Source organism: Maylandia zebra, linkage group LG19, assembly GCF_041146795.1.
Source record: "Maylandia zebra isolate NMK-2024a linkage group LG19, Mzebra_GT3a, whole genome shotgun sequence".
In the NCBI taxonomy this organism is placed as follows: domain Eukaryota; kingdom Metazoa; phylum Chordata; class Actinopteri; order Cichliformes; family Cichlidae; genus Maylandia; species Maylandia zebra.
In genome coordinates, this window is record NC_135185.1 from 6672572 (window position 1) to 6699046 (window position 26475).

General features: G+C 38.6%; 1 protein-coding gene across 1 annotated transcript; it reads right to left on the bottom strand.

Annotated features, from left to right (window-relative positions):
• On the bottom strand, positions 1-26130 carry exoc3l4 (exocyst complex component 3-like 4). The gene is made up of 14 exons (XM_004554736.5): positions 25859-26130; positions 24771-25056; positions 21956-22066; positions 21017-21241; positions 18052-18664; positions 15731-15848; positions 13788-13913; positions 13454-13554; positions 12078-12170; positions 9672-9795; positions 7005-7127; positions 6183-6335; positions 5470-5591; positions 1-381 (listed from the first exon to the last, which is right to left on the bottom strand). Exons 2-14 carry the CDS (start codon positions 25033-25035, stop codon positions 162-164), a joined length of 2394 nt encoding a protein of 797 aa, XP_004554793.2. The 5' UTR covers positions 25036-25056; positions 25859-26130; the 3' UTR covers positions 1-161.
• Between the last annotated feature and the right edge of the window lie 345 nt (positions 26131-26475).

Below are 26475 nucleotides of genomic sequence, written 5' to 3' on the forward strand. Positions count from 1 at the left end.
CCCCCCCCCAAACAAAAACAAACAAACAAACAAACAAAAAAACATGTGACATAACAAATATCAGTAGTGCAAAGTATATAAGGCTTTGGACAGGTCACCAATACCAATCCACAGGTGACACACTTCATTACACTCTGTGGTGTTACACCTGCAGTGTTTTCCTAGTTGTCTGGCATCAGAAAGCTGAAGCAGGAGTAAGGGAAGTTGGACAGGCAGTTTGTGTTGACCGTAACCTGCATATTACTAAATAACACTTGGTTTCTGTCACTACTGGCAATGTTCCCTTCCCTCTTCAGTGCTGTGAGTCGCCGGAGGATCAGCTGGTGTTCGTGGCCCCTAATGAGCCCCCTGAAGTACAGAACAGCAACCAGGTGCTTCTTACTGCAAGTGGAGAACAACATCAAAATGCTTATTAATTCCATATTTATTAATACTATTTATATTTATTTTAATTCATTAGTTAACCAATTTATATTAATTCCATTGAAAGTCCAGTTTACTTGAACCCCCCCCCCACCAAATACAAACACCAAGTATTTTTTGTAGGCTGTTGAGTAGTTGAGTGTATTAACTGTGACTTTCTGAGACACGGGGGTCATCTAAATACTTAAGTCCATGAGAAACAATGTAACTTTTTGACTCTGGAAAATATAACACATTTATTAAATTCTTTAGAATTTGAAGAATTCAAAGCTCCAACAGCGCTGGCTTTTGCTTTTTCTACATGCTTTAAAACTATCTGGCTAATACTGCAGTGAGAGTCTTAACTTCTTCCCCCATAAAGATGACATCAGACAACCTCCCTCATACTATTAACAACAAGTTCCGGTACATGGTATGAATCTTATATAGCGCTTTTCTACTCTCCCGGAGTACTCAAAGCGCTCTATACAACATCATTCACACCCACTCGTACAAGCACTTCTATACACAAGTGCAAACTAACCTGCATTCACACATGAACTCATCGGAGGTCAATTTGGGGTTAGTATCTTGCCCAAGGATACTTGACATGCAGACTGGGGAAGCCAAGGATCAAACCACCGACCTTCCGATCAGTAGCTGATCTGCTCTACCGCCTGAGCCACAGCCACCCCTAGTTCTGTTCTGTATGTCACTAACAATGTGAGAATAGTTTCCAGGATTTTACGAAGATAGCTACTTGCTTAGCAAACCTCCCAAGGTCTAGTTTACTGTTGTGAAGTTCTGGGTAATGCAAAGTTTTTTACTGATTTTTAACTTTTGTTGTACCCTTGACCCAATTTTAACAAAAATTAAATCAGCTCGAGCTGCCATTGGTATCTATCATCACACAGAATTCACACAGAATTCACACATCACACAGATATCTTGAAAAATGTGGACCCTAGACTGCAAACCAACAGAGAGTCAAACTGTCCATAGCTACACACTCCCTCCCTTTTCGGGGTAGAAGTAAAGCCTTGCCAATCCACAGATGCCAACACCATATGATACATAAATCCATCAAAAAAATATTTAAACTTGGGAATAATCACTTCAACAGTGTTGTCCTTTCCAAACTGCAGATGTATGAGTTGTTTATAATTGTGCAATAGTTTGTTATTTTTATTGGATATTTTCAGGATCACATCACGTAGACCTTTGCGCTGTAACAGTGAGGTTCTGACAAAAAAGGGGCAAAAATAAAATAAAATCATACTGCATGTCATAGCAAAAAAGGCACTCCAATATGGATATTAATGGAAAAATAACCACGGTATCTTTACAACTAGATTTTTTGGTAGTACAGTTAAACCTGTTATAATGATCTCTTCACTCACGTACAGTTTTTGAACATACAGTTTAAATTCCTGTACTTACTCAAACCGTATCTGCTGTGGTCCTATGACTTACAAACTTCACAGCACAAACCAACATTCTAGTTTCAGGGATCATCTCTTTAAGTTTCGACCTTTTTTTTGCACATGTTTTCATTTAGCAGAACCGAAAGAAAGAGAAAAAGGGGAAAGAATGTGGAAATGCCCCATGCACATATTGCATGAAGTCTAAAGTTAACCACAGCATTGCAGGATCATTTAAGGCCCTCCTCTCACATTTCTACTGCTGGGGGAAACTTTGTGAGATATTACGTAAATCCCAACTCAGCGTGCCTCAGCTATACAGGGTCAACAGGCTGCACTCTGTGCTTCCAGCTTGCTTTTTTGTTACAGAGGCTGCAATTAGCTCTCATTAACAAAAACATCCGTCTCCTGTGCACAAGTTTATGTGGTTTTCAGCTTTCTGTTATGTTGTGAGAGGAATACGCAATTTTCTTTTAGAAACTAAAACGGTTGCAGTTTGCAGCCTGTGTGAGAGGCAGACAGACAGATGTTGATCTATCTTGTTAGATAGTTCTTCTTGCCATGTTTTGTGAAGTTTTACCTAAGATAAGCTGTGTATTGCACAATAACAGGGCACAGGCATCAAATGATAGGAATGCTGGAACATCTGGATTTTGCCTGCAGTGAGCAGTTAAGAGGTTTATTTACAGCAGCAATCTGGTGGGAACTGAGGAAACAAAACTCTAAAATGCCTTTAAACAGAGAGTGAAGCAGACCTAAGAACCATCAGATCATTTACAGCAGAGCATTTTTAATCGTGAATGACCGTAACTCCTTGTGCATTCCAGAAGACTCAACTTCAGGGGTATTATCACCACAGGCATCCACAAATGGGTCACTCAGATTATGATTCCTGAACAGTTGACAGCTGGGCAGTAGAACAAAAAAACTCCACAGGCTCTTCTCATTAGTCACCAAACATTTTAAGCTTTCACTGTGAAGGATAAAACCATTTCCTAGAACCCTGAAAGGTAAAAGCTGAGTTTTGTGGCCATGGCCAAAATACACCAAAGTAAAACTTTCACAGCATCTCAAAATGTCCTTTTTAAAGTCCTCTCAGATCATGTTTTCTCACAGGTGGAGAAAATCTGAGATAATCTCCAAGAGCATATCTCTAGCTGAACAAGATCATAATTAATTTTGGACATTTATATAATGTACAACACTATTTAGCCACCCTTAATCTCTTTATATATCGCTTCAACAGAGCTAGACTTTCTTGTAACTTTTTAAAAGTGTCTTGAGCAAAAGTCCTCCAGGGTGTTTCTTTCTTTCTTCGGGTTTTTTTCCACTTGTTTTCAGTCGAGTTCATGACCATTTTCTGAAAAACCATTTTATTTGTTTTGCTGCTTTCACTGACCTATGCATCAGCTGACTATAGAAAATGCTCCTTACTCAAGGAATGGAGGTGCATTGTGTCTACACATAACACATAACTTCGCAAAGAACCTATTTTAAATATAATGTTCAGGCACTTTGTTACAACAAACCATGACCAGTCTGCCTGTTTTGCAACATCCAAAGAAGAGCTTTGAATGTCATTCAGGAACTGTTCACTGAAATGTCCACTGGACTTATCCCCCATCCACTGGACAGCAGTAAGATGAGCTAATCTGTTTTTCTGTCCCCAATGAGCTCATGCTTTTGTTTTCACGTGTATAACACTGATTCAGGAACACACTTTCAGGCATCATTTCATCACTTGCTGATATCTGTCAAAAGACTGGAACAACTACTGTCTTTTCTACCGTTCATGTTTGCTGAGTGGAGTGTGTTGTCTCATCATAAAAAAGCTGTCAGATCTAAATTTAGTGCAAACAATATCCAAATTTCTGCAAAGAAAAAGAAACTGAGTAATCACCACGACTTGTGGATTTCATCTTTGTTACCAACATGTCCTTTTGTTTATTTTGATCACCTCACATGTCTGCAGTTTGTCCCACTCATGTTCATAACTCATAAAGTGAGAGCAAAGGTCATTATCATGTGATGGCTGTTAAAAATACCATTCACTGTTTTATCGGCTTCCTTTCAAGAAAATCACATCTCAGATGTCGTGCTTGGACGAGATATATCCCTGATGCTAAATGTCAGAGGGGTTTATATGAATCTCACAGACAGCTAATTAAACATTGCTCTTCTGCTTTGGGTCAGTCATTGAAATTCGCTTCACTTCCTCATTCTCCTGATGATAGTCAAAGTCCACTTAGGTTTACTTGACAGCTGATAAGGGGGGGATTCCTATTCAGCTACAATCTGCCCACTTCTGTTTTACACCAATATAAAATAAAGAATTCCTTTATGTGCTTCAACAACCACAAAGGGGAAGGTCTGACACTTTTGTTGTGTCTTCATTTTGGATTTTTTTTTCTTTCTGCTTTTCTTCGCATGTCACAACCACAAATTTCTGATGCAGACATGCTGTTGTTTTATAGTTTACTCCATACATGTTTCACTTTTATAAAACAATTTCAATAGAAACCTGGTAGATGGGAAACCCCTAAAGCCTACATACTGCGTGATCTTAGCTTGTCCTGAACTACAGTGCAAAATTTTTATTATTTTTTTTACCAAAAATAAATAAATACATAAATAAATATGACATCCCAGAGTGGCTTACACTTTGTCCTGTGATGTGTTCATGGACAGATGTAAATAAAGTTGTAGTGCGGCTAACATCTAGCTAGCTCTAAGGAGTTTTATACAGTTTAGTGAAGGCTAAACAGGCTCTGTGGTGTTCATGGTCAATGTTAGGTTACATCCCAGGTGTCTTCGAGGGCCAGTGTCCTGAAACGTTTCTATGTGTCCCTGCTGCAACACATGTGAATGAAATTAGTAGGTCATTAGTAAGACTATAGAACTCGACTGCATGCTGAGGTGCTGACGTGCAGTTTATCCATTTGACTCATGCTACAGCAGCTCATGAATGAATGAACATGGTGCAACAAAAAGTACTTTTAGAAGTACATTTTTCCAAACACTTTACTTCACTTTTATTTACTTGAGTAGGATTGGGGGTTGCCACCACCATCAAAGAAGCAGCACAGGTCAGCTGATCACAGCCTGTACACAAAGAAAAATGTACCGGCACTCACAAAATAAGCTATTATGTAACTTATTACTGAGCAATTCTTTTGCCCTTGCAAAGCACTCAATTTTAGGATTTCCTCTTCCACCAAATCCTACTTTAACGCCTCTCTAACAGCTAAATATTAATCCAAGACAAACAGCGATGTCCTTTTGTTTCTGTTGATTTGTACAATATTAACAAAGCTCAGTAAAGGAAAATTTTAATAACGCTCAACTGCAACAAGCACTGGAGCCAAATTTTGGTAAATGTCAGAGCAGAAAACACTGCTCTCTATATTCAGATATAACCGTTGGCATAAAACAGGGTTATTTTGTAGAAACCTGGCCTAAATTGTACACACCAAATCTGTAAAAGGCTAGAAACCAGTCCAGCCTAAGCGTTCCTTATCTGTCACCTAGTGGATTATGGGAAAACCCTAATCTGCCTGCATCCTAAAGACTAAGAGAGGGTAGAACGGGATTTTTTCCTGGTTTATTTTTAGTGAATCGTCATGTTGCATTTGGCAGAAGTGCTTACCTGAAGTCTGGGTAATTCTCTATTACAGGCTGCAGATGGTTCTTGATGTCTGATGTGTTTTTCTGTCCAATGATGTTGCTCAAGTCGTCTCCTACATGGTAGAGCCACTCATTATTCGACTTCTGTAAAAGACAAAAAATATCAAAACATTAAAACTGATGGAGTTGCTGCTGACCTTGAACATCCTTTGAATTTTGAATAAAACACATGACTATACAAATAAAGGGGCTGCACAGCAGAGGATTTCCTGTTATGCTGCTCATTGAGAGGAATGTGACCAGCCATCAAAGGCAAATACGCCACTTAAACATACACTTATACTGCTTTTAACATGAACGAAGGATCTGTGGACCAAAGATCAGGTCAGTATTTTGTATTTTGAAGCAAAAGAGGATGCATATTATGTGAAATGAAAATAAAGGACCATTTAGACATCATTCTTTGTTTTTACATTCATCAGGTCCCAAATAGCAAAGAGAAATTACAAATGCATGCCATGAAAGAGTTCAGGTCTTAGGAGGTTAAAAGTGTTTAGATTACTTGGCTAAAAATAATTAGAAACGTTCCACCTGTTCATTAAACCTGTTTAAAATTCAAAGTAGTTTGAAGGTTTACTGAATCATGACATGTACTTAAAAATACCTACAGCAATTAATTTGTATTTTACTTTTTATTTGCTTTTAGTGTTGATAGGGAAGTGATGACTTAATTACCATGTCCTCAAATAGATCACTGAGTTTATTCCACTGATGACGGATCTTGGTCGCGGCCTTCTCGTGTTTCCGATTTTTGCACGAGTAGTTACTCTTCATCAGCTGACCGATGTATTCTATCACCACATGGTAGTGCAGTTTGCTTGCAAACGCCTGTCTCCAGGGTAACAGAGTCACAAACACACATACACACACACAGAAAGAGGGAGTTAGGTGGCGGCATAACAGGATGGACGCAAAAAACGGGAAATGTTCGTTTGGAGGTGATAATGCATCGTGACCACCAGGGTTCAATTCATCTGAACTGACACCTTTTAATCTACCTATTCATTCTTTCCTGTTAGGATTCATGACACTCACAGTTTTTTTTTCTGCTCTTGCAGCATCCGGAGAAAAACAATGGGACAGCAAAATGTATTAACTGGAACTTCCGAGACAATCGATCTAAAATAAACAGGACTTCCCGATTTCATAGTAAGCATTAAAAAAACGTCTAAGTACAATAGATATTAGATGATATTCTGCATCTTTTGTTCCTATTTAAATCACTTAACACCCTACAAATAAAACCATAATTACCATAAAAACTTCTGTTGAAGGTAATTCCCTTCATGGTAACTGTCTAATCAGACTGGGACAAATGCCAGAAAATCCTTAGCCTTAGCAAGGGACTTGACTTTGGCAGGCAACCTGTCTTTATTCCAAGCGGCGGCCTTTCCTGTACTGTAAGTAAAAACATTTGGCTGTTAAGTTTTATAAAGTAGTTGGTCAACTCTGGACTGCCCCTGTTGACTTTTTTCCAGGCCATCTCCTCCTTCTCACCTTGGCTTGTGGTGGCATCATGAGACTGCAGTGCTGGGAAAGCAGCTTTGTCCGGCTGTAGAGTTGATCAAAGTCTTCATCGTTGGTGAGCCATTTCCTTGTCATCATTCTCCTTAAGTAAGACTGGAAAAACAACAAATAACACAGCCATTAATCACACAATGCCTTTGAGGGTTTACTCACGACAGATTATAAAAAGTCACATTTCAAGTTAACACCTGATTATTCTACTAAATAGGCTAAAAGTAAAAAAACAAACAAACCTCAAACCTCATATTAAAAGGAATATATTGAATGAGAAGCAGTTAATGGAACTACCTCCTCTCAAAGCCTACTTATATGCGTATTTATCTTCATCACAAAATCTAAAGTAATGTGCAATCTAAGGAGCTTGGAAAGAAAAGTGTCTGGACTTCTTTAAGTTGCTTGAAGATGTTTCACCTCTCATCCGAGAAGCTTCTTCTGTTCTAGGGTCAAATGGTGGAGAGTCCCAGATTTAAGCCCTGTGGGAGTGTCCCCCCAAGAGGATGATGGACCCCGTAATGATCCACTAACTAATAACACGAGCCAAGGTGTGGCTCATGTGTAGGTCACAATCAGCCAAGGTTTCGGGTGAGCTCATTGTGAAACCTAACCCCAGCATACCATGTGATTTTCTGAGGGCAGATGGAATCCTCAAAGGACAACGGCCACTCTTTCAAGGATGCCAATGCTCATATTTTGGAAAAAGAGGACAGATGGTTTGAAAGACGAGTAAAAGAGGCCATTTATGTCCACTGTGAGCGACCATCTGGGACTCTCCACCATTTGACCCTAGAACTGAAGAAGCTTCTCGGACGAGAGGTGAAACGTCTTCAAGCAACTTAAACGAGTCCAGATGCTTTTCTTTCCAAGCTCCTTAGACTACGATGACCTGGATGACTGAGAACCTTCACAGACAAAGTAATGTGCAAAAGTCCAAAATTTTGTTTTGAAGGAGCCAGACTAGTATTAAGTATTATTTCTCCACGCTTTCAGAAAATCTTTTTCTTTGGCCATTATCTGTGTTTTCCCTCATTTTCAGTCCAGTCCTCGAGCCTCTTAACACTGACCTATGAATCATTCAAGCATAAAAAAGAAACCTAACTCAAGGAATGAACCATAGTTGTGGCTACACGTAACAAACAACTTAGAAATGAACACAAAAAGGCAACTGTCTGCACTTTAGTTTTAGTTAAAAAATACCAAAGATAAGTCAACATCTTAAAGAGCATTCACATATTGTTCAAGAAGTCTGTAAAACTATTCCTGAAGACTTTTTAAAGGCTAACAGTGAGAGTGAGAGTTCAGGCTGTGTTGAAAATAACAGCAATCATACCAGATATTGACTTCCAAGCTGATTAGAATGGTACAACTGTAGAACTGAACAGCATGTAAGCCAAACATCTGGATTTAGCTTATATCATACTTCCTTGTATCTTTGAATGTTTCAAGAAAGTTACTTCTCACTTTAAAGACATAACATCTGGAGAAAGATTTTAGGAAAGTACTCTTACGCTTACTTAGGGGGTCATTCTGCATGAGTTTGTGTCTTTGAATATACTAAAACTTTCCACAATACCAAACGTTTTTGGTCTAAACACTCATAGCATCTAGTATAGTTGTGAATAATAAGTATGCAGTTGGTTAGATTTGGTAGGAGATGTTTGATTCATGCATGGTGTCAGCAAACGCAGCATGAACATTCACCCCTCTCTTAGGGGTTAATCAGAGGCCGGTTATAAGAAGCAGCTGTGGCCTCCTCCTGGTCCCTGGCAATGTGCACTCATTCCTGTTATTCACAGGCTGTCTTTAAGTATTATAGATTGGATTCATTTCCCCTGGCAATTGTTTAAGCTGTGTGACTGTTAAAGGGTGGTTCTTTCTGTTGTTCCAGGACTACACACTGCTGCTGTCTTCCTTTAGCCTTGTTGTTGCTTTGTTGCTGTCGTGTTGGCTGGTATTGAACCTTGTTCTTTTAACTAATGTTTGTTAATAAAGTGTCTTAATTAATGGTTCGGCATTGCCAGCCCTGCTGCTTAAGTTGCTGTTTTCTTTTCTGCAGGTGTATATTTGTAGTTTTGTCTAAACTTTGTTCTATGAAATTGATTTGCCACGCCTCTGCTCGTTAGTAATGAGCCTGTGTGCCCACAACGTTTGCACTGGTTACTGTAATCTCTCCTGGGGTGTAACTCCCTCCCCAGGTGGTGCTGTCTGCACCATTTAGTTACCGGATTTCCTCCTTCTTGCAGCCACAGATACACTTTGCTAAATAACTAGCATTTAGCAAAGTGTGAACTAGCTGATAAGTTACCATCTTCATCCTTTTGTCCAAATATTGGTGCAACTTGGCGTGTTGTCTGCTGCTCTGTTTGGCCCTTTTTTTTTTCTTCTTCTGTGAATTTTCCCTAAGTGCTCTTGGCTATTACTGCAAGAAAGGAGGAATCCCCTTTTTGTGAGCTATTCTACTAAGTCCTGATGTACTTAATAGAGGAGATTCTGGGCTTTTTGTTGATATCTCATGTGTTTGGGTGGCCTGTTTTACTGTAGCTCCAAAGAGGAAGGAAATAACAAAAAAAGTTAAATGGGAAGATTCCTTTTCCTCAGTTTTATATCCTGTACAACATATGATTCACTAGATTGCCGTACCTTGACATCTTCTTTAAACTGATCCTCCAGGTCTCGCATAAGCTTGTCAATCAAACTATCTACCGCTTTTTGAAAGCCGTTCACCCCATCTTTACAGGTTTCTTTGTACTCCTCCATGTGTTTCCTGCAGGAGAAAACAACAACAAATAAAAAAACTTGATCATCATGAGGTTGCATGGTGATAATATTGCCACATTTTCAATCAGAACTGCACTGGTGAGTCTGGTGAAGCACATCTCATTTGCTTACATTAATTTTAAGTAATTACTTGAGTATGTTGCATGTTTATTTCTGTCTTATACTACCTACAAGTTACACGTGTTTTCAAAATTACAGTTTTTTAATCAATTTTTCCAGACTTTTTGTTTTTTAATGAAGCACTTTGGGGCAAACCGTGAGATATATTTCTCTTCACACTTCACATCTCAATTCATTTAAATAACTCGCATGTTTTTACAGGGTAGGGTTGGTGTATTTTTATTTATATTTTGTTTTTTATTTTTCCCATTCCCTGTTTAATACTCTGCAAGAGTTGGTGTGTCCTGAGAGGGTTATCTACAGAGTTGCTAACCCCTCAGCTTCCTAACAGATGTACCTGCAAGTGTGAACATCCCAGGTGACGTCATTCTTTGGATTTACAAGATTTCCAGAAAACTATGACCTCGATTTCGACCTCAGTGAGATTTAAACTCATCTGATGGATCTAAGGCATCAGCACGGTGATGACAATCATGGTTACAATGATGATAATAATGTGAAAGCCCAGGGAGCCATTGTGTGATCAGGCTTTGGTTCTACCATCTGTGTTATTTAGGGGTTTTTTTTTGCCATTCATCCTAACCACCTCTTTTTACAGACTCTATATATCACCAGGATCTGAATTCTCAGACTGAATTCTCTGCAGAATGAGGACACCTCTGCCAATATGACGTTTGCTTTTATTTCAGTAACATGTTGAATGTGGTCCTATCAGGTCTTTTTATCACTGCTATTCACTGTTGTTTTAGCCTGTTTAGGCATTTTGATTAAGCCATCTCCTAAACTTCCTGCAGAAAACTCAATACAGTGGAGCTGAATTATTATTTTTGTTTGTTTTTTTAATTAACTTTATCAAAGGCAGACACGGTGTGTCTTTTCCCTTAATGTGTCTCCAGTTCCCTGCATATTTCTAGACTTCCTTGTGTTTTCCCTGGCACTACAGGCAGGAAAAGTGTGTGTACTGAATCAAGCTTTCAAACAGGAATACTGAAGGGCTTTCCTAGTTTAAACATAACAAAAGGTCTGATGAGATTTCCCAGACAGACTTTAGCACTACATCTATTTCTCTTCCCAGTCCTTCCATGTACATATATGGAAAGAAACAGGCGGTGACAGGAGAAACATGAACACAGCAGGATCAGTAACAAAAGAGATAGCAGTAATTAAATCAAGCAAAGCCCAGCTAACCAAAATGATAGCAAAAACTAAACTAAGCATGAAAATACTCCCTGAACAGATAGCCAATCTGTCCAGGGTATACCCCACATCGTGCCCTATGGAAGCTAGGATAGGCTCTAGGTTTAACCTGCAGCTACGCCTGCAGCTATAAATATAAAGTGTTAGAACCTTGATTAAATATCCCTGCAGAAACTGAGCTAACCAGCACAGCGAGTGACAGAAGCAGCTGGTGTGCCCGCAGTACTTTCTCTTTCTCCCGATTATACCACAGCAGCGTTTCACATTCAGAGCCCTGCTTCTCTGAAATCACGTGGATCTCTTTTTGTTCTGGCATATAAAAGCCTCTGCTGTCCCATCCAAAGAACTCCCACACTTGTGAGACTCAGCAGTCGTGGCACACAACAGAATTACTGTCCCGGCAGATATATGTCAGAGCTGAATATCTGCGAGATGACTCATCCAAGCAAAAGACAACCATGAACTTCCGCTCAAGTCTGCACATTCGATTTTTTTGATTCATTTCAAAAAACTTGAATAAAGAGAATGACAGAATAGATTCTCTGTTATAAACATTAAACTGCTTTGTTACAATGAACAATACACATATTGTTTTCAGAGGATGGGTAATACATATTCAGAACCTACTGGCAGTCATGTTCGTCACACTTTTGGTTTTCTTGAGATAAATTGTAATGCTTTTTCTGACTTTAGGTAATATACCTTTCATTCTCTTTGATTTTGCATGCTTTTTTTTTAATCAAAAAATCGGGACTAAATAGCACCCTGGTGCATTTTTTTTTAATTAAAATTGCTCATAAATCCATCCTGTCTGTAAATCCACACGAGATGAATGAGCTGACAGATTTATTGGGGGGGAAAATGTGGCGTGATCCCTCTAGATAACCGTGTCACGACATGCTAAATCTGGCAGGGCATTCGTGGATGTTTTCAGGAAGTCACGTGACTTACTTTAAAGAAGTAAAGCTGTTAATGTATGTAATGCGATACTCTGTCCACAAAGGCTGGTGAGAGGTGCAATGCTGGCTGAACGCTTTTTCAAACCTGCAGAGGAAAGAAGAAGCTTCAGTCAAAAGATGAGGCGGACAGAGTTAAACAAGCCAGATAAATAACAGGGGTTTAAAAATAATAACATTTTGTGACATTTTGTTGTAAAGCAAAGTTACAGACTTTATAGGAAACAGAAACCCTCCAAGGGGGATGGAAAGATAACAGGAAAAAGTGATGTTTAAAATAATGAATGCATAAGAAGTGTTGTTAAAATGTGCAAAAGTGCAAAGAAAGGTTATTTATTAATCATAAATACACTAGGGGGATTTGCAGAAAGGCTGAAAAGTCATAGCTGCACGATGCAGAAAGTTTTCCATCAGCTTCGCAGCTCCAAGTAAATAAAAGGTCTTTTCTGTTTCAGCATGACAGCGCTTGTGGGCAAGTCATCTCCGTTTCCCAAGTTTTGTGTGGGAGTCTTGTTATTTCCTTTTCACTGATTAATTCTGGTGTATAATCCTTTATTTTGATTATGTTTTGTTTCTTTTCTGTTATATTTTGGGTAGAATGTCTGCAGGGGAAGATGGAGGAGGGAGATTGCTTATACACACTGTGTGGGATGGGGACAAACACATGATCCTCAGAGGATTGTCTGACCAATCGAGGGGAATATTCTTGTATTGCTTAACATAACATAACATAACATTACTGTCTGATCACTGCAAAAAGGTCAGCGTCCTGATTTTTCATTTGTTTGCTTTTTTAGGTGGATGCTTTCCTCTTCCTCATCTCAGTTCTTTATCACAAGTTATTTTAATCCAGTTGTTTTTGCTGTTCTCTTGTTGTGGCCATAATACCTTTGATCCCACCCTCGCCATGTGTACAGTGGGGGAAATAAATGGTTGATCCCTCGCTGAATTTGGAACTTTGTTCACTTCCAAAGAAAGGAAGAGTTTTGAATTTTCATGGTACTTTTCATTTTAATGAGAAGAGTCAGAAAAGCGACCAAAGTGATTGAAAATGCCACCACTGATCAAAAACATGGATTTAAACAACATCTGCACTACATGTCATGGTAATCAGACAGAAAACCATCTATATACTTGTGACTCACTTTAATGCCTGTGCTCAGTCACAAGAAATAATCCTCAGATTACAACACACCATCATAAGAAATTGTAATCTGGAGTTTATTTCGAAGCCACTAAGATAAGAGTAAAATCAGCTTGCTTCCAGGAGGGTGGAGTGAAATTTTTCCACTGAGATTCCTGTGGTAACGTGGCCTGTTAAATGTCTATGACAGATGGATAGATAGATGTGCTGTCTCTGTGTTGCCATACCCATTTGGGAACTGTTTCAACTCCTTGAGGCAGGAAGAAACCACTTTCTTTTCCAGCTGAGCATCAAGTTTGATGGAGTTTAAAACAAACGATTTCACGCTCTGTTGAGGAAAAAAACAGAGCTGGTACACAGTGTAAGGAAACAGAAGTTATGTGCTGCCACCCTATGGTGAAAACACTACATTGCAACTTGGAGGATTAAAAAAGAAGATCTGTTGGCAGAGAAATCTTCACTAATTTAAATAAATAAATGTGAGATTTTATCTGTATCTGATGGGTTTGATGTGTTTAGCATGTACCCATTATGTGCATTATGTGATATTTCAATAAGTACCGTTAGGATGTCAATGGGAAATGAAGAAATGGGGAAGTTGTCCTCCTTTTTAGGAGCTTTGCCATCCTTCCACACCTCTTCATTTTCAAGTTCAATGACTCTGCCCTGTATCATTCTCAGTTCCTCCTGCAGGAAGAGCCAAGCAGAGTGGAAGTCAGCATTAAAGTGCAAGCAAAACAGCTGTTTCAGCAACTCGTGGCAACATCTCTTCTGAGAACTATATCAGAAATGAAACCATTAGTCAAACATTTGCTGGGTGTAACCACTCAAAACTGATGCTTTGAGTATTTTCTTTTCTTCTATGCAAGTACAGTGAATATCTTTGTGTTTTTCACTAGTAAAAAAACAACAACTGTTAAATACAATAAGCAAGGAATATGTTTTTTCAGTAACATAAAAATCAATCAAGAAAATAACAAGCACTGGTAAAAAACCGTACACTGATAATGTGCTCAGTTATCTGTGATCTTGTTTTATTACCATGTCAATGGGTTTGACGCACTTTGAGAAAATAAATCAAAGGCTTTCGTTGTACTATTTTGTATACTCATGTTTTGGTTATGTGACTAAGTTGTGATCGAGGCAACTTGGTTAATGATTTTAAACAATCTGTTGAAGAAACTGCCTGATTCCTACCAAGGTTTTATTGTTTTATGTGTCTTTAACTGGAAGTTTAACAGTACTGTGCATCAGACTGTGAACTGAAAACTTGCAACTACATCACAGATGATTGACATCTTCACTGTGTAGATGGGTTAATTATCAGAGGATATGCTTTCTCCAATACTCCTGAAACAGAGCTGCAGACTGAGGTCTTTATTCTCTGGGAGGTTGTTACCATGAGTGTTAGTGACCTCTGTCACATTAAAAAGTCACCTGACCTGATGTTATTCTGAAGGCAAGATTGTAGCTGGTTCAACATCAGTGTGCTCAAACTGTAAATGTGTTTTATGGCATGAATGTTAAAGCAATAAAACCAAACAAACCTCTGGCCTGTAGTGACTGACATCATGTAACCAAGTTAATCACTAAACTTCTAATCTGATTGAATGTTGGAGGTTTACTGCAACTTATCCCACCATTACTGAGAGGCTATCTGGCATGTAGACAGATTGATAGTACTCTGTTACATTTCTTCAAAACAATCTCTCTTTAAATATTTAGACTTTTAATGCATATTCCCCCAAATTATTCAATTTTAGAAGAAAACAACAGCAGAAAATACCTAGCGACAGACACCTTTTGTTCCTTCACATATGCAAGCCATTTAGCAAAAACTGCATTTCTATAAATAACCACTTGATGGCCACTTAGCTCCTGTGACATCACACACTGGTTTGTGAGTGTGATGGATTTTATGTGGGGTTTTTTTCAGTGTACTATCTTGCTGAATGTATATGCTAGCACTAATTAGGTATCTATATCTACATAATTGATAATTTGGTATCTGAGTCTGTGTGTACGGGCTCACTATGCTAACCCAGCTAGCTAGCATTTGTTTTCAGCCTAACCTCTCTTTCCATGGTTTCCATTCATCCACCAATCCATCCATCTATCCACACTTCCACCCTAACCCTTCAGAAGTTCTACCCAGGTCATAAAAGCCAAGACAGCTAAAGCAAACACAAATGGTAATCCACAAACCAATGAATCAATTATACATAATTGATTCATGTCAAGTCAGCTCAGTTTAGGTCATGAAAGTCACAAAACCAGTTAGCAGATCTTTTAACGTGACATTATTCTTAAAGTGAGGCATAATAAAGACATATAGTAATGAAGTGTGTGCTTCATAATATCTCAATGGTCTTTTAATTCAACTCATTCTCATAATTACACAAAGAATAACAATATGAAAGACTAAAATTTCATCTATGGATGAAATTCCAACAAGAAACACATTTAAAAGTCTGTGTGTTGTGAGTTCAGTGTGAGCGCCTCACCTGCATTCTCCTGCAGTACTTCTCTTTCACTTGTTTCAGGAAGTTCTCCTCAAGCTGCAGATCAGTGCTTTCATCTTGGATGTCTGGCTGCAGAGACAGACTTCCCATGATCCTCTCACTGTTGGAGTGAAACAAGATGCAGTTCACAACATTTTGTGGTACTAAGATCGGCCAAAATACATTTTCCTACCTGTGATGTTGAAAATAAAACGTTTAAAAAAATCTAACATAAAATCCAATTAAATACATTCAGTAGTCCTTTGCACACTGCAATGCAATATTGAATGAGTGTATTTGCTTTATGAAAACCATGTTACATTATGGTCTGTGTGCGATATGCTTTATGAAGAGGATCCTATTTTACATAATCTGTGAAAAATGTGGTCGTGACCTGATTTTATTTTTCCCATTTTGGCCTCGAGAGTGTTGTGCTTCTTTTTTATCAGATCAGCTGTTTATTTTTGGTCTCCCAAATGTTGTTCTGAGCACAGGTTTTTTTTTATGTTTCCCATGCCCTGATTCAACAAATAATGTCAGCACTGCCTACCTCACTCACGTTCGCAGTCCTGCTTTTGTGTTGGGTATTATTAAAACGGCTGTCTGCACCATGTGTGAACACATTTTTATGTGGACAGTGAAGATGTGGTTTTAGGTGCCTTCCCCCTGTAAATCTGAGATGATAAAAAAGCTGCAGGAGGACATGCAGACATACTTTTCCCTTTTATAATGTTTGCATAACACATCACGCCTTCAAAGAATCCGACTGAGGAGTTTATTGCATATCATCTGTCTCTGTTTGCTGTATGCAATCATTACAAAGGCTATCTGAATTCAATTTAAATCACAATCACATTTTCTGTATTCTATGTATATTCCAAAAAACACCTGAATTCACTTATTCTCTTCACCATACTAACGTAATGATGGGAGATTCATAAAAAACTATAAAGAATAGCCTAAATCACAGCAGCAGAGGCAGAGTTACTGAAATATGGAGACTTGTAGAGCTGAGCTTTTCTGACCTTCACTGCCCAACAAACACCCACAGCTTTCAGATGCAACACCACAAGTTTTTCACAGTTTTCTAGGTTTCAAACCTGAGGAAACACAATGCTGGTGATTTTTTTTTTACTGGCTGCAATCATCAAATAAAAAAGCATTTTAATATGTAACAAATTTTTAAAAAAAGCTCTTTTCATTTGTGGTAGGATGGGTTGTGCACTTACTGGATATGTCACGGTCCTGGGTCGATGCCCCAGTGTTTTGTGTATTTTGAATTGTCATGTCATGCCATGAACTCCCAGTTTAGGTCAGTCGTCCTAGTTTGAGTTTTAATTTTATTTGTAGTGCTCGTGTATTGTGTTTTTCAGTTTGTTTTGCAAATAAAAACTGCTGCCTTTAAGTTAAAAATACCACCTGAGAGTCCTGCGTTTGGGTCCAATCACTGCCTGCCACACAGAGAACCATGACAGGAAATGTGCCCATCATCTGACCACTTTTAATGCTTGTCCTTTTTCGACAACAGATCTAGAGCTTTATTGAAACAATGACTTTAAGGTTTTTTTTAAATTTAATAATAAAAAGAAAACATAGTTTTAAATAAATCTATATAGCATTATTATCACTTTGGCCTATCAATTGGCCTTAAAGGAGAGGTCAGAGGTCAAATGTGACATGATATTTAAAATCTTTATACATTATTTTCAATATGTTGACAATACATATACATGTGAGATATACATGAGAAATTTTAAGGCTCTTTGTCAATTTTCCACCAATAAATCATTAACTTGACTTTGAAAGTGGATGTATGCCAAATTTTAATGGATCGCTAACATGATCACAGTAAGTAAGTAAGTACAGTAAGAATGACACACAAATGCTACCAAAATAAAATCTTCTTGGCAGAGTACGGTCTGTCAACAGTGCAATGTGTGACTGGCTAAAATGATGCATAACGATTGTTTATAGGGTACTCAATTTTGTAGCTGCTTTCAACAAACTATGTTTGCAAGGCTAATGACAAATGTCATGTTGGACAAAGACGACTGAACGCTTTTGAAGCTGTACAGCATCAGAGTTAGAAATTACATTACAAAACTACATTACAATAAGTAACTGCATGCCAGTTTTTGTGATCACACCACAATAAATAGAAAATACTGTTTAACATCATTCTAAAAAGTGAAATATAATGCACAAGAGTTCATTTCAATTTTGTCTCCATCTATTTACGTACTGTTTTGGCTGAATAGGAAATTCCTTTGAGAGGTGTCCTTGAGGAAAAACAACAGCCCTATTTGAACAATCTACCCACTCACCTCTTGTACTTGTTGATGATCCAGTCCAGCAGACCATAGAAATCCTTCAGCTCCGTCACCTGCTGCTCCAGCTTCTTCAGGTGCTGTGCAACGACTCTGTTATAACCTCTCACATAAGTGCTGAAGACTTTAAAACTGGGTGGGTAGGACCACCGCAGTTCCTGCTTCACATTCTCTAAGTCCTCCACAATGACTTTACCCAACAGACCCAAGTGAACAGCTAACCAGGCGGAGTTCTGCTCTACTCTGTCCAAGTGAACACTCTGCACCTTCACCTGCACACCCGCACTAACCGATTCCCTCCAAGCGTCCATCCAGCTGTCTTTCAGGCCTCCTGGTTCTCTTAATCTCTTCTCTTCCTCCTGGATGACGCGGGCCATTTGGAGCAGCAGCTTCTTGTTTTTGTCGGAGAGAGGGTCGCACACTATGTCGCTGACCTTTTTCCTCATTGTTCCATAGAGAAGGTTGAGGTCTTTTTCCCTCGTGGCCAGCTCCATAGCTGAGCCATCGGAGCACGACTCTGGCTGCTGGTGAAACTCCTGCCGCAGGGCGAGCAGGTTCAGGTGAGCCTCCTCCAGCTCCCCCGTCTCTATCAGTTTGTTGATCTCCATCACTGTGAGCAAGCAGAAGTAATCGTATCACCAAGGGCTTAACAGAGCTCCTGTAATCAGTTATGTCTCATTATGAAACCACAATGGTAGAAATCAGAGTGTAGTGCTGCTCCAGTCAACATAAACGCAGCAAAAAAAGCCAGACTTCAGTAGACTTATTGCAGCTCATTCAGAAACAGTAAATCCAGAACAATTCATCACATCAGGTGTCACATCGTTACACTGGCTTGATGCTGCTTGATGTCAAAGAATTTAATTTTAGATTTACGGTATAATCCTTGTAAAATAGGATTACTGCTCATTTTTACTGGATATCATAGTTAAACAGCAAAAGTTAATAAAGTAAAAGTTCAGAAACATCAAAGATCTTTAATTTTACCCTGTAATGAAACCTACCTGCAGCTTTTGTGGAGATGGTGAGTTGGAATTGGTCTCCTGCTATAGGCTAGCAAAGAAGGCTGTTGCAAATTGCAATTTCAGCTGCTGGTACAGTATCCTGGCACACTTGCATACCAATGAAATTAAATAATGTTGAAATATCTGAATTAATTTTAAATGTCTAAAGTCTTTTTTCTTAAAGTGGAGGCAATGTGTTTTAGAATAAGTAATAATTTTTATTTTAAATTTAGATAATTAATATAAGTGTTTTGTTTATATACTGAAGTAATTTTTAGGTAGTAGTCAGTTATGCTATCTGTAGTAAGCTATGTTTACTAACTAAATATGCCATTACCATAGCTATGCTGTGCTTTGGAGATAATCATTGATTCTACACGTTTGATGTGAAAAATTATGACTTTGAAGGTTCTTCGTGAGATTAATGGGTTTTAAGGTTACTGAGAAATTATAAAGAAATGTCTGTGAAGGTTCTCAGTCATCCAGGTCATTGTAGTCTAAGGAGCTTGGAAAGAAAAGCGTCGGGACTTTTTTAAGTTCCTTGAAGACGTTCCACCTCTCATCTGATAAGCTTCTTCAGTTTAAGGGTCAAATGGTGGAGAGTCCCAGATTTAAGCCCTATGGGAGTGTCCCCAAAGAGGGACATGGACCCCTATTGATCCTCTACTTTCACACCTTGGCTTGTGTGATTAAGTAGAGGATCAATAGGGGGTCCATGTCCCTTTCTCTTCATTTTGCCACTCTCTTTTATAGTTCTCTTTTTTTCTTTGTCTCTTGTGCCCCTTGCTTCATTTTTCTCTCTTTCCGTTACTTCTTTTCTCTTTGTTTCTTTAAATTACGTCTCTATCTCTCTGTTACCCTATCACCTTGCCTTTTGTGGATGTGCTTAAGGCTCTTCGCCCTTATGTTGCTTTAATTTGTGTTATTTCGCTGCTCTGTTTTGATTTTTATATGACTCTGCTCTTGTTGTAGAAGCCTGATAGACTTTGTTTCAACACATTCTGCTTTCTCCAGACAATCTTTTGTGAGTGATTTTATTTTTTAATTGGATCTAAAAAGCTGAATCTTCAAGTGACACGCAGGACAAGGTTCATCATTTTGGTTTCTGGCAGCAGACACATCTCTGTATTTGTCCTGCTAGACCTCAGTGAAGGGTTCAATACTCTCGACCATAACATTTTACTACAGAATGCCATAGGTATTAAAGATACTGCACTGCAGTCGACTGAATCATGTCTAATAGACTCCAGTTTGTTTATGCAGTCTTCTTCACAAAGGCTAATTATGGAGTTCCACAGGGTTCTGTGCTGGGACTCAATCTGTTATACATCATTCCCAGGCAGTATTGTTATAATATCATTTTCACTCCTATGCAGATGATACCTAACTGTATCTATCCATGAAATCAGATAACACATACCAGATAGTTAAACTGCAGGAGGTTATTAAAGTCATAAAGACAGGTAAAAGAGACCATCCTGGTTTTCAGGGAAGCAAGGAAGTTGATGTTGCTGGTGTTACAGCATTATAATAGTTAACGAGCTTGTCAATCATTTTCATAGAGTCCCTAAATAAGAAAGAGATTATAATTCTCTTAAATCCATCAACTTATTCTTAAGAGTAGAAGATGCCACCATCACTGTTTTTTAACAGCTAAACCAGTGTCCCATTTATGAGACTGGATTTGAAACTGTGTCTACAGATAAACTGACCCTCTGTTATTTACATGACAAAGGAAGCTCTTATCATTGGCTCTGTCTGTTGCGAAAACAAACAGTAAAGAGACAGATCCAGACTACAGCGTGGCATGTATACACAGAAAACATGTTAGGGGACATTCGAGACACGGTGCTATTCTGCCTTTTCACTTGTAGGTGGAAAAATTGTTACAGTCAAAAATGTGCTATATGAAGTCCCAGTCAATTTAAACCAACGTGAACATGTAGTGGAGACTGTACCTGACAGTGGTGTGAGGGGGATACTTGGCAGTACGTAGCAATCTTCGATCTCTTCTCTAAGAACCTCCTCCTCCTCTTTCTCCTCCATGTCTTCCTCCACTGAGGCCTCAGAGATGGACTTAGTGGAGACTTTATCAGTATCCTTCTTAGTAACCATTTTCAGACTCCGACGAATGGATGCTCCTCTTTTCATAAAAGAATTACTGAATTTGGAAGTACCAGGATCTAAAAAAGAAAAGTTTGATGATTTCAGGGTGTTTTGTTATCCTCCCTTTTCTACAGGCATAGTTTTAAACTCAGCAGCAAAAAGCCGTAAGTTTATATGCTCCACTATAATGGCAATTTGTAAATGTGCAGATTTTAGGCACTTTGATTTGCTCTTTCACATAGACATATATTATTACCTTTGTACGGACTATAAGACTCATTTTTGGGAAACAGAGCAGTGTGTTTACACCTTACAGTAAAGACTCATATTTACATGTCTAAAGTATAAGGCGCTTACCAGTTCAACTTAGAAGGGTCTGGGTGAAAACCTAGGGGAACTTTGAGCAACAGATAAATTCTAAAGATAACTATTGCTTCACTCACCTCACATGACATCAAGTTGCTGTTTTCCATTGAGGAAAACTTGTATATCTGGTATTCTACTTGGCATAGCTGTCCTTCAATCAAGTATTCTTTGTTTGTACTTTTCTGTTTTATTCCTTGTTCTTTGTATTAGTATTTTTGCACCAACATATATGTTAATGTTACACTTGTAAAAAGAAATAGCAGCTTTACCTGAATACATTACTTCCAACTATAGAACGCTGATCTTTCTAGAGTAGATTATTAGTAGTAAATTTGTAAATACTAAAAAAATATAGGTAGAAGTTTAATATTTTAATATTGCCAGTATGTAGCAACATTGATCTAGTATTAAAGTTAACATTTTACCTGTCTTTGATCGTGTCAGTGGTTTGGATATGCGAAAAGAAGCATCTGCCTCATCATCATCTTTTTTCTGGTTGTTCTTCAGAGGGGTGGCCGGAGAGCCGGCGCTCAGACCTGACAGAGAGGCAAGAAGAGCACATCAGTAGCAGCAGAAGTTTCTCATAAACTGACTCTGGAGTCCTTAGTTTAATAAAACAAAGAAATTTCTCTTTGTGGTGTCACAGGGATATAAACTAAAGGTTATATCCATTTATGTGGGTGTTTGTATGTGCATGGCTTTGGCAATGCTATTATGCAATCTGAAGAATGCAAAAAACTGTAAGCTGTGTTAGAAATAAAAGTTCAGAGTGCTAGTGCCTAAAAAGCTGCCTCCTAATGAGTTTCATCATTAGGAGACAGCCTGACCTGATTTCTGATGAGATAATGATTTACAAATAATCACATAACTTGTGCCAAATGTTTTGGGATGGTTGTTCTGTTGCATGACCCGACTTCAGCCAAGTTTTAACTGTCGGGCAGATGGGCTCAGATTACACAGAAGTTCAATGACTGCAAGGTGCCCGGATCATGTGGCTGCAAAACAAGCCCAAATCATAACCCCTCATTCACAAGTGAGAGTTGGTATGAGGTGATTGCACTGACTTGCTGTGTGTGGTTTTTTCCAAATGTGGTCTTGTGCATTGTGACAAAACATCTTTTTTGCAGTTTCTCTGAGAATTGCACGGTCAGACCTTGGGGTGAATTTGCACACACACCTGGACGCTCCAGGACTAAACGCCCCCCTGCGAAAACTCTCTTATCTACACAAATAATCTCTTTGAATGTTTAATCAGTTAATTAATGTTAATTCTTCTCCTTCTAAAATGAAGCTTGGACAAACTGCACATCAGCAGCAGCTTTAAAACAAGCTTTTAGTTCACTTTAAAAATAGATGAAAAGGAGGCTTGATGCTCCTCTGAACTCCTGACCTTTGCTAACAGTGAAACATGACAACATGGATCTAAATGAGGCCCGATTCTGCCTCGTCAACAGAAAATTTCTAAGAGGGTGCCATGAAAAGAGAGGCAACTCCTTTCCTGTGAAGCAATGAATTGCTTTTGTCAAATTCCCCAAATTATCTACATTCAAACAGCTTTCCTACTAATTAGTTGATTTGATGGCCAGGACAGGACTTTATTTCTAAAGTCTCACATGTACAAACGGTCAGAAATCACCACAGTGAAGTAAAATTAGACGTTTATTCACAGGGAAAATCACAAGCAAATTCCACGTGTTGCAGGATGAAATTATTATTAAAATGTCAGACCTGAGGGGAAGGATAACTGTAACCATGGCTCAAATTGAGGTAACTTGGAGCTGTGGACAGACCTGTACAGACCTGTAGAGTGGTTTCTTCCACCCTCTTGCACAGACTGAAAAGTTCAGCAGTAACAAATGGAAGTGGGCAATAGCTAAATATGTTTTATCCACAAATCCAGAAAATAACTGAAAACGTGGGATTTTGCTCATTTTATTAAGAATTTATATTTGTATTATTATTATTGTCAGGAAAGGGAGCAGTGTGTTGACATCTTACAGCAAAGCCTCATGTTTCTAAAGTGTGACCTGTTTAAAGTGTCCTCAGGCTAAAGTCAGGAGAACTTTGAGCAAAGCATGAACTCCAAAGGTAATTATTGCCTCACTCACAACACATGACATCAGCATGCTGTTTTCCATTTCTGAAAGCTGGTGTTGTTTGTATTCTACTGAGCATAGCTGCGCTTTAATCAATTATTCTTTGATTGTACTCTTCTGGAGGTACACTATAGTGTAGTATATTCATCGTTGAATCATGATGTTTTTGGTTTATATGCTAAATGACATTTCATACACATCTAATCAGATAAAAGTAATTTATCTACCTGATACTGAGCCAGACTTTCTTAAAGTGCATCCAGGAAGTATTCACAGTGCTTCACTTGTTCCACATCTTGCCATGTTACAGCCTGATTACAATGGACTCATTCATTTTTCAACTCAAAATTCTACACACAATGCCGCCAATGCAGTAAATGAACATCTAGAAAGAAAACACTATCAGTCATGTACTATGTATGTTGACAAAGAACAGAAAAAAGGCCACCAACATCCAGAGAAGAGCTCTGAATATCAAGAAACCTGGAGAACTCTTCCTGAAGGCTACTTAAAGAAATTACAAAACAAACTTTGGCTAAGAGTTCAGGCCAAGCTGGAGAGTAAAAGGTGGCCATGCCATAACAAATACTGATTTTCATGCTCATTAGAATTGATATAAAATATAAATACAAATACTAGCCTCACATACCACATTTTCATATTTTTTGCACAAATTCCAATAAATCTCTGGAGCAATTTTCCACTTTCCTTGGAAAATATAGACTTTTGCACAGTAATGCATGGTCCTGCAGTCCTTCTTTGAGCAAGGAAACATTTTGTTTGACATTTGCTAAGATACTTTGATCAAACGGATATATTTGCGTTTTGGCCCTTTCTGCCCTTTTCCCAGACAACTGCTCCTTCCACCTTTGCATACTCTCTTTAAAATAGCACCCACATCTGAGGGGAATGACTTCACACGATCTTTCTCCTGGGCGCTCATGGGAAAAAATGTAAACAAGCATTAATTAATAAGAGCTAGGACACAACATTATTTATGTTTTGTGAGAGGACCTTTTTAAGAGAGATAGCGAGGTGTAAATTATCTGTAAGATCCTCTTGGCTCTTCTTTTGACCTTGAGATTCCACCTGTCTGCAAAACCTGCTTCACAGCAGATTTTATTACAGCCATGAGGGTACTCACTGGGTGACGGAGGTGGTGGTGAAGCCGCAGAATCTGACTCATTTGTAGGTGTATCTGATTTGGACGTGACCTTTGATCCCTTGACAGATGACAGAGGACTCTTCTGTGTTGCATGCTGGATGCTCTTTCTAAACGATCGCAGCCTGCCCAACTTTGTGCCGCCATCGGTCGACAACTTCTCATCGCTCTTGATGGACCCGTTGCTCTTGAAGGACGCTCTGTCCTCGCTGGGGTTCTCGGTAGACTTTTCCATCATTTGCGACATCTCATTTCATTTACTACCCAACTGCGAGTGAAAATGTAAAAGAAAAGTTGTAAGGACAAAATATCTCTCTGTGCCGTGCCTTTGCTCTACAAGTGAGCATGTGTGTGAGTGTTTAATCATTGTGACTGCTGAGAAAATAAATGGGTGGAGGAATTTTGTTGACTAATAACACATGAGCCAGCAGTTTTCATAAGCACCCAAAAGACACTGCAGATTAAAATTAAAACTGCTGTATCTGCAGGTACAGGCTGAACTAAAGAAATTCCCCTGTCTCTCTCTGGCTGTTTTTAAAAAACAACAACAACAACAAAAAACTAAAACCAAGGAGAGGAGTTCAATATTAAAGAAGTCAGTCAATGAACAAAAAATGGTCAGTGACTGTTTTGACAGATGCTACATGTTTGATGTAGCTCTGGACCAATGTACAAAAAATGACATCCAAAAATGTCATTTGGATATTTGCAGAGTCATGAGATAAAGAAAAAAAAACTAAAAACAATCACTTTTTATTCAAGACATTATAATAATAATAATTCTAACTATGTGTTACATGATCATGACTTGACATGTCTTCATAATTTACTAGAAATGACTGCAGCGACTAAAATTCTATAACTTCTGATGTGGATTAAGAAGCAGAGGTCAAACCTCCAACAACTCTTTTACTATATGTGCATATAGATGCCAAAAATATGCTACTTGCTGAATGCATTCACAGTATATATATATATAGTGATTTTATTTTATTACATTATATTATTTTATATAATAAAGGTTTGCTACTAACAATGACCGAATGAGGGGGAAAGAAAAGTCAACTTACCTCTGGCCGATTCCTCGGTTAATAAAACTTCCGCTGTTTTTGTGCTTCACTCTTTATAGCTTATTCGGTGCTTTCGCTTTCTTAAATTTGCATTGCTGGCATGAAGGCAGACAGGAAATCTTTACCGTCAGCTGTGTCTCTGTAGGAGAAAGTTTTTTAAAAAGCCGGCGGTAAAAGCAGAAGGTGAAGCAGGCGAACTAGCTTCTCTGGGCACAAGGACAAGCCAGAGATCACCTTCCAGTGAGCAGGTTTACGGACTGAAAAAACACACACACAGAGACCTCTTGTTAATGATTAAACGGACATTTAGTCAGCGGGAGTGTCGGTCGCAGCACAAGCTGAAACCACTGACCGACATTTTTTTTTTTACTTTTCCCAACACCCTGATCAGTTTACAGGAAGATTTCCCCCGAACACACACAAAAATCCTACAGCCGCGTTGCCCCCATCAGCTCATGTTTCAAGGTTAAGAGTTTAAACCTTGCAGTGGTGCAACAAGCGCTCATTCTGTACGTAAGAGCGCAGCAACGAAAAAGACTCAGAATTTAAATTGTAGGGGAGACCGGGGATAGTTGTAACGTGGGTCAGTTGTAACACTTCCAATTTCTCCAATCAGG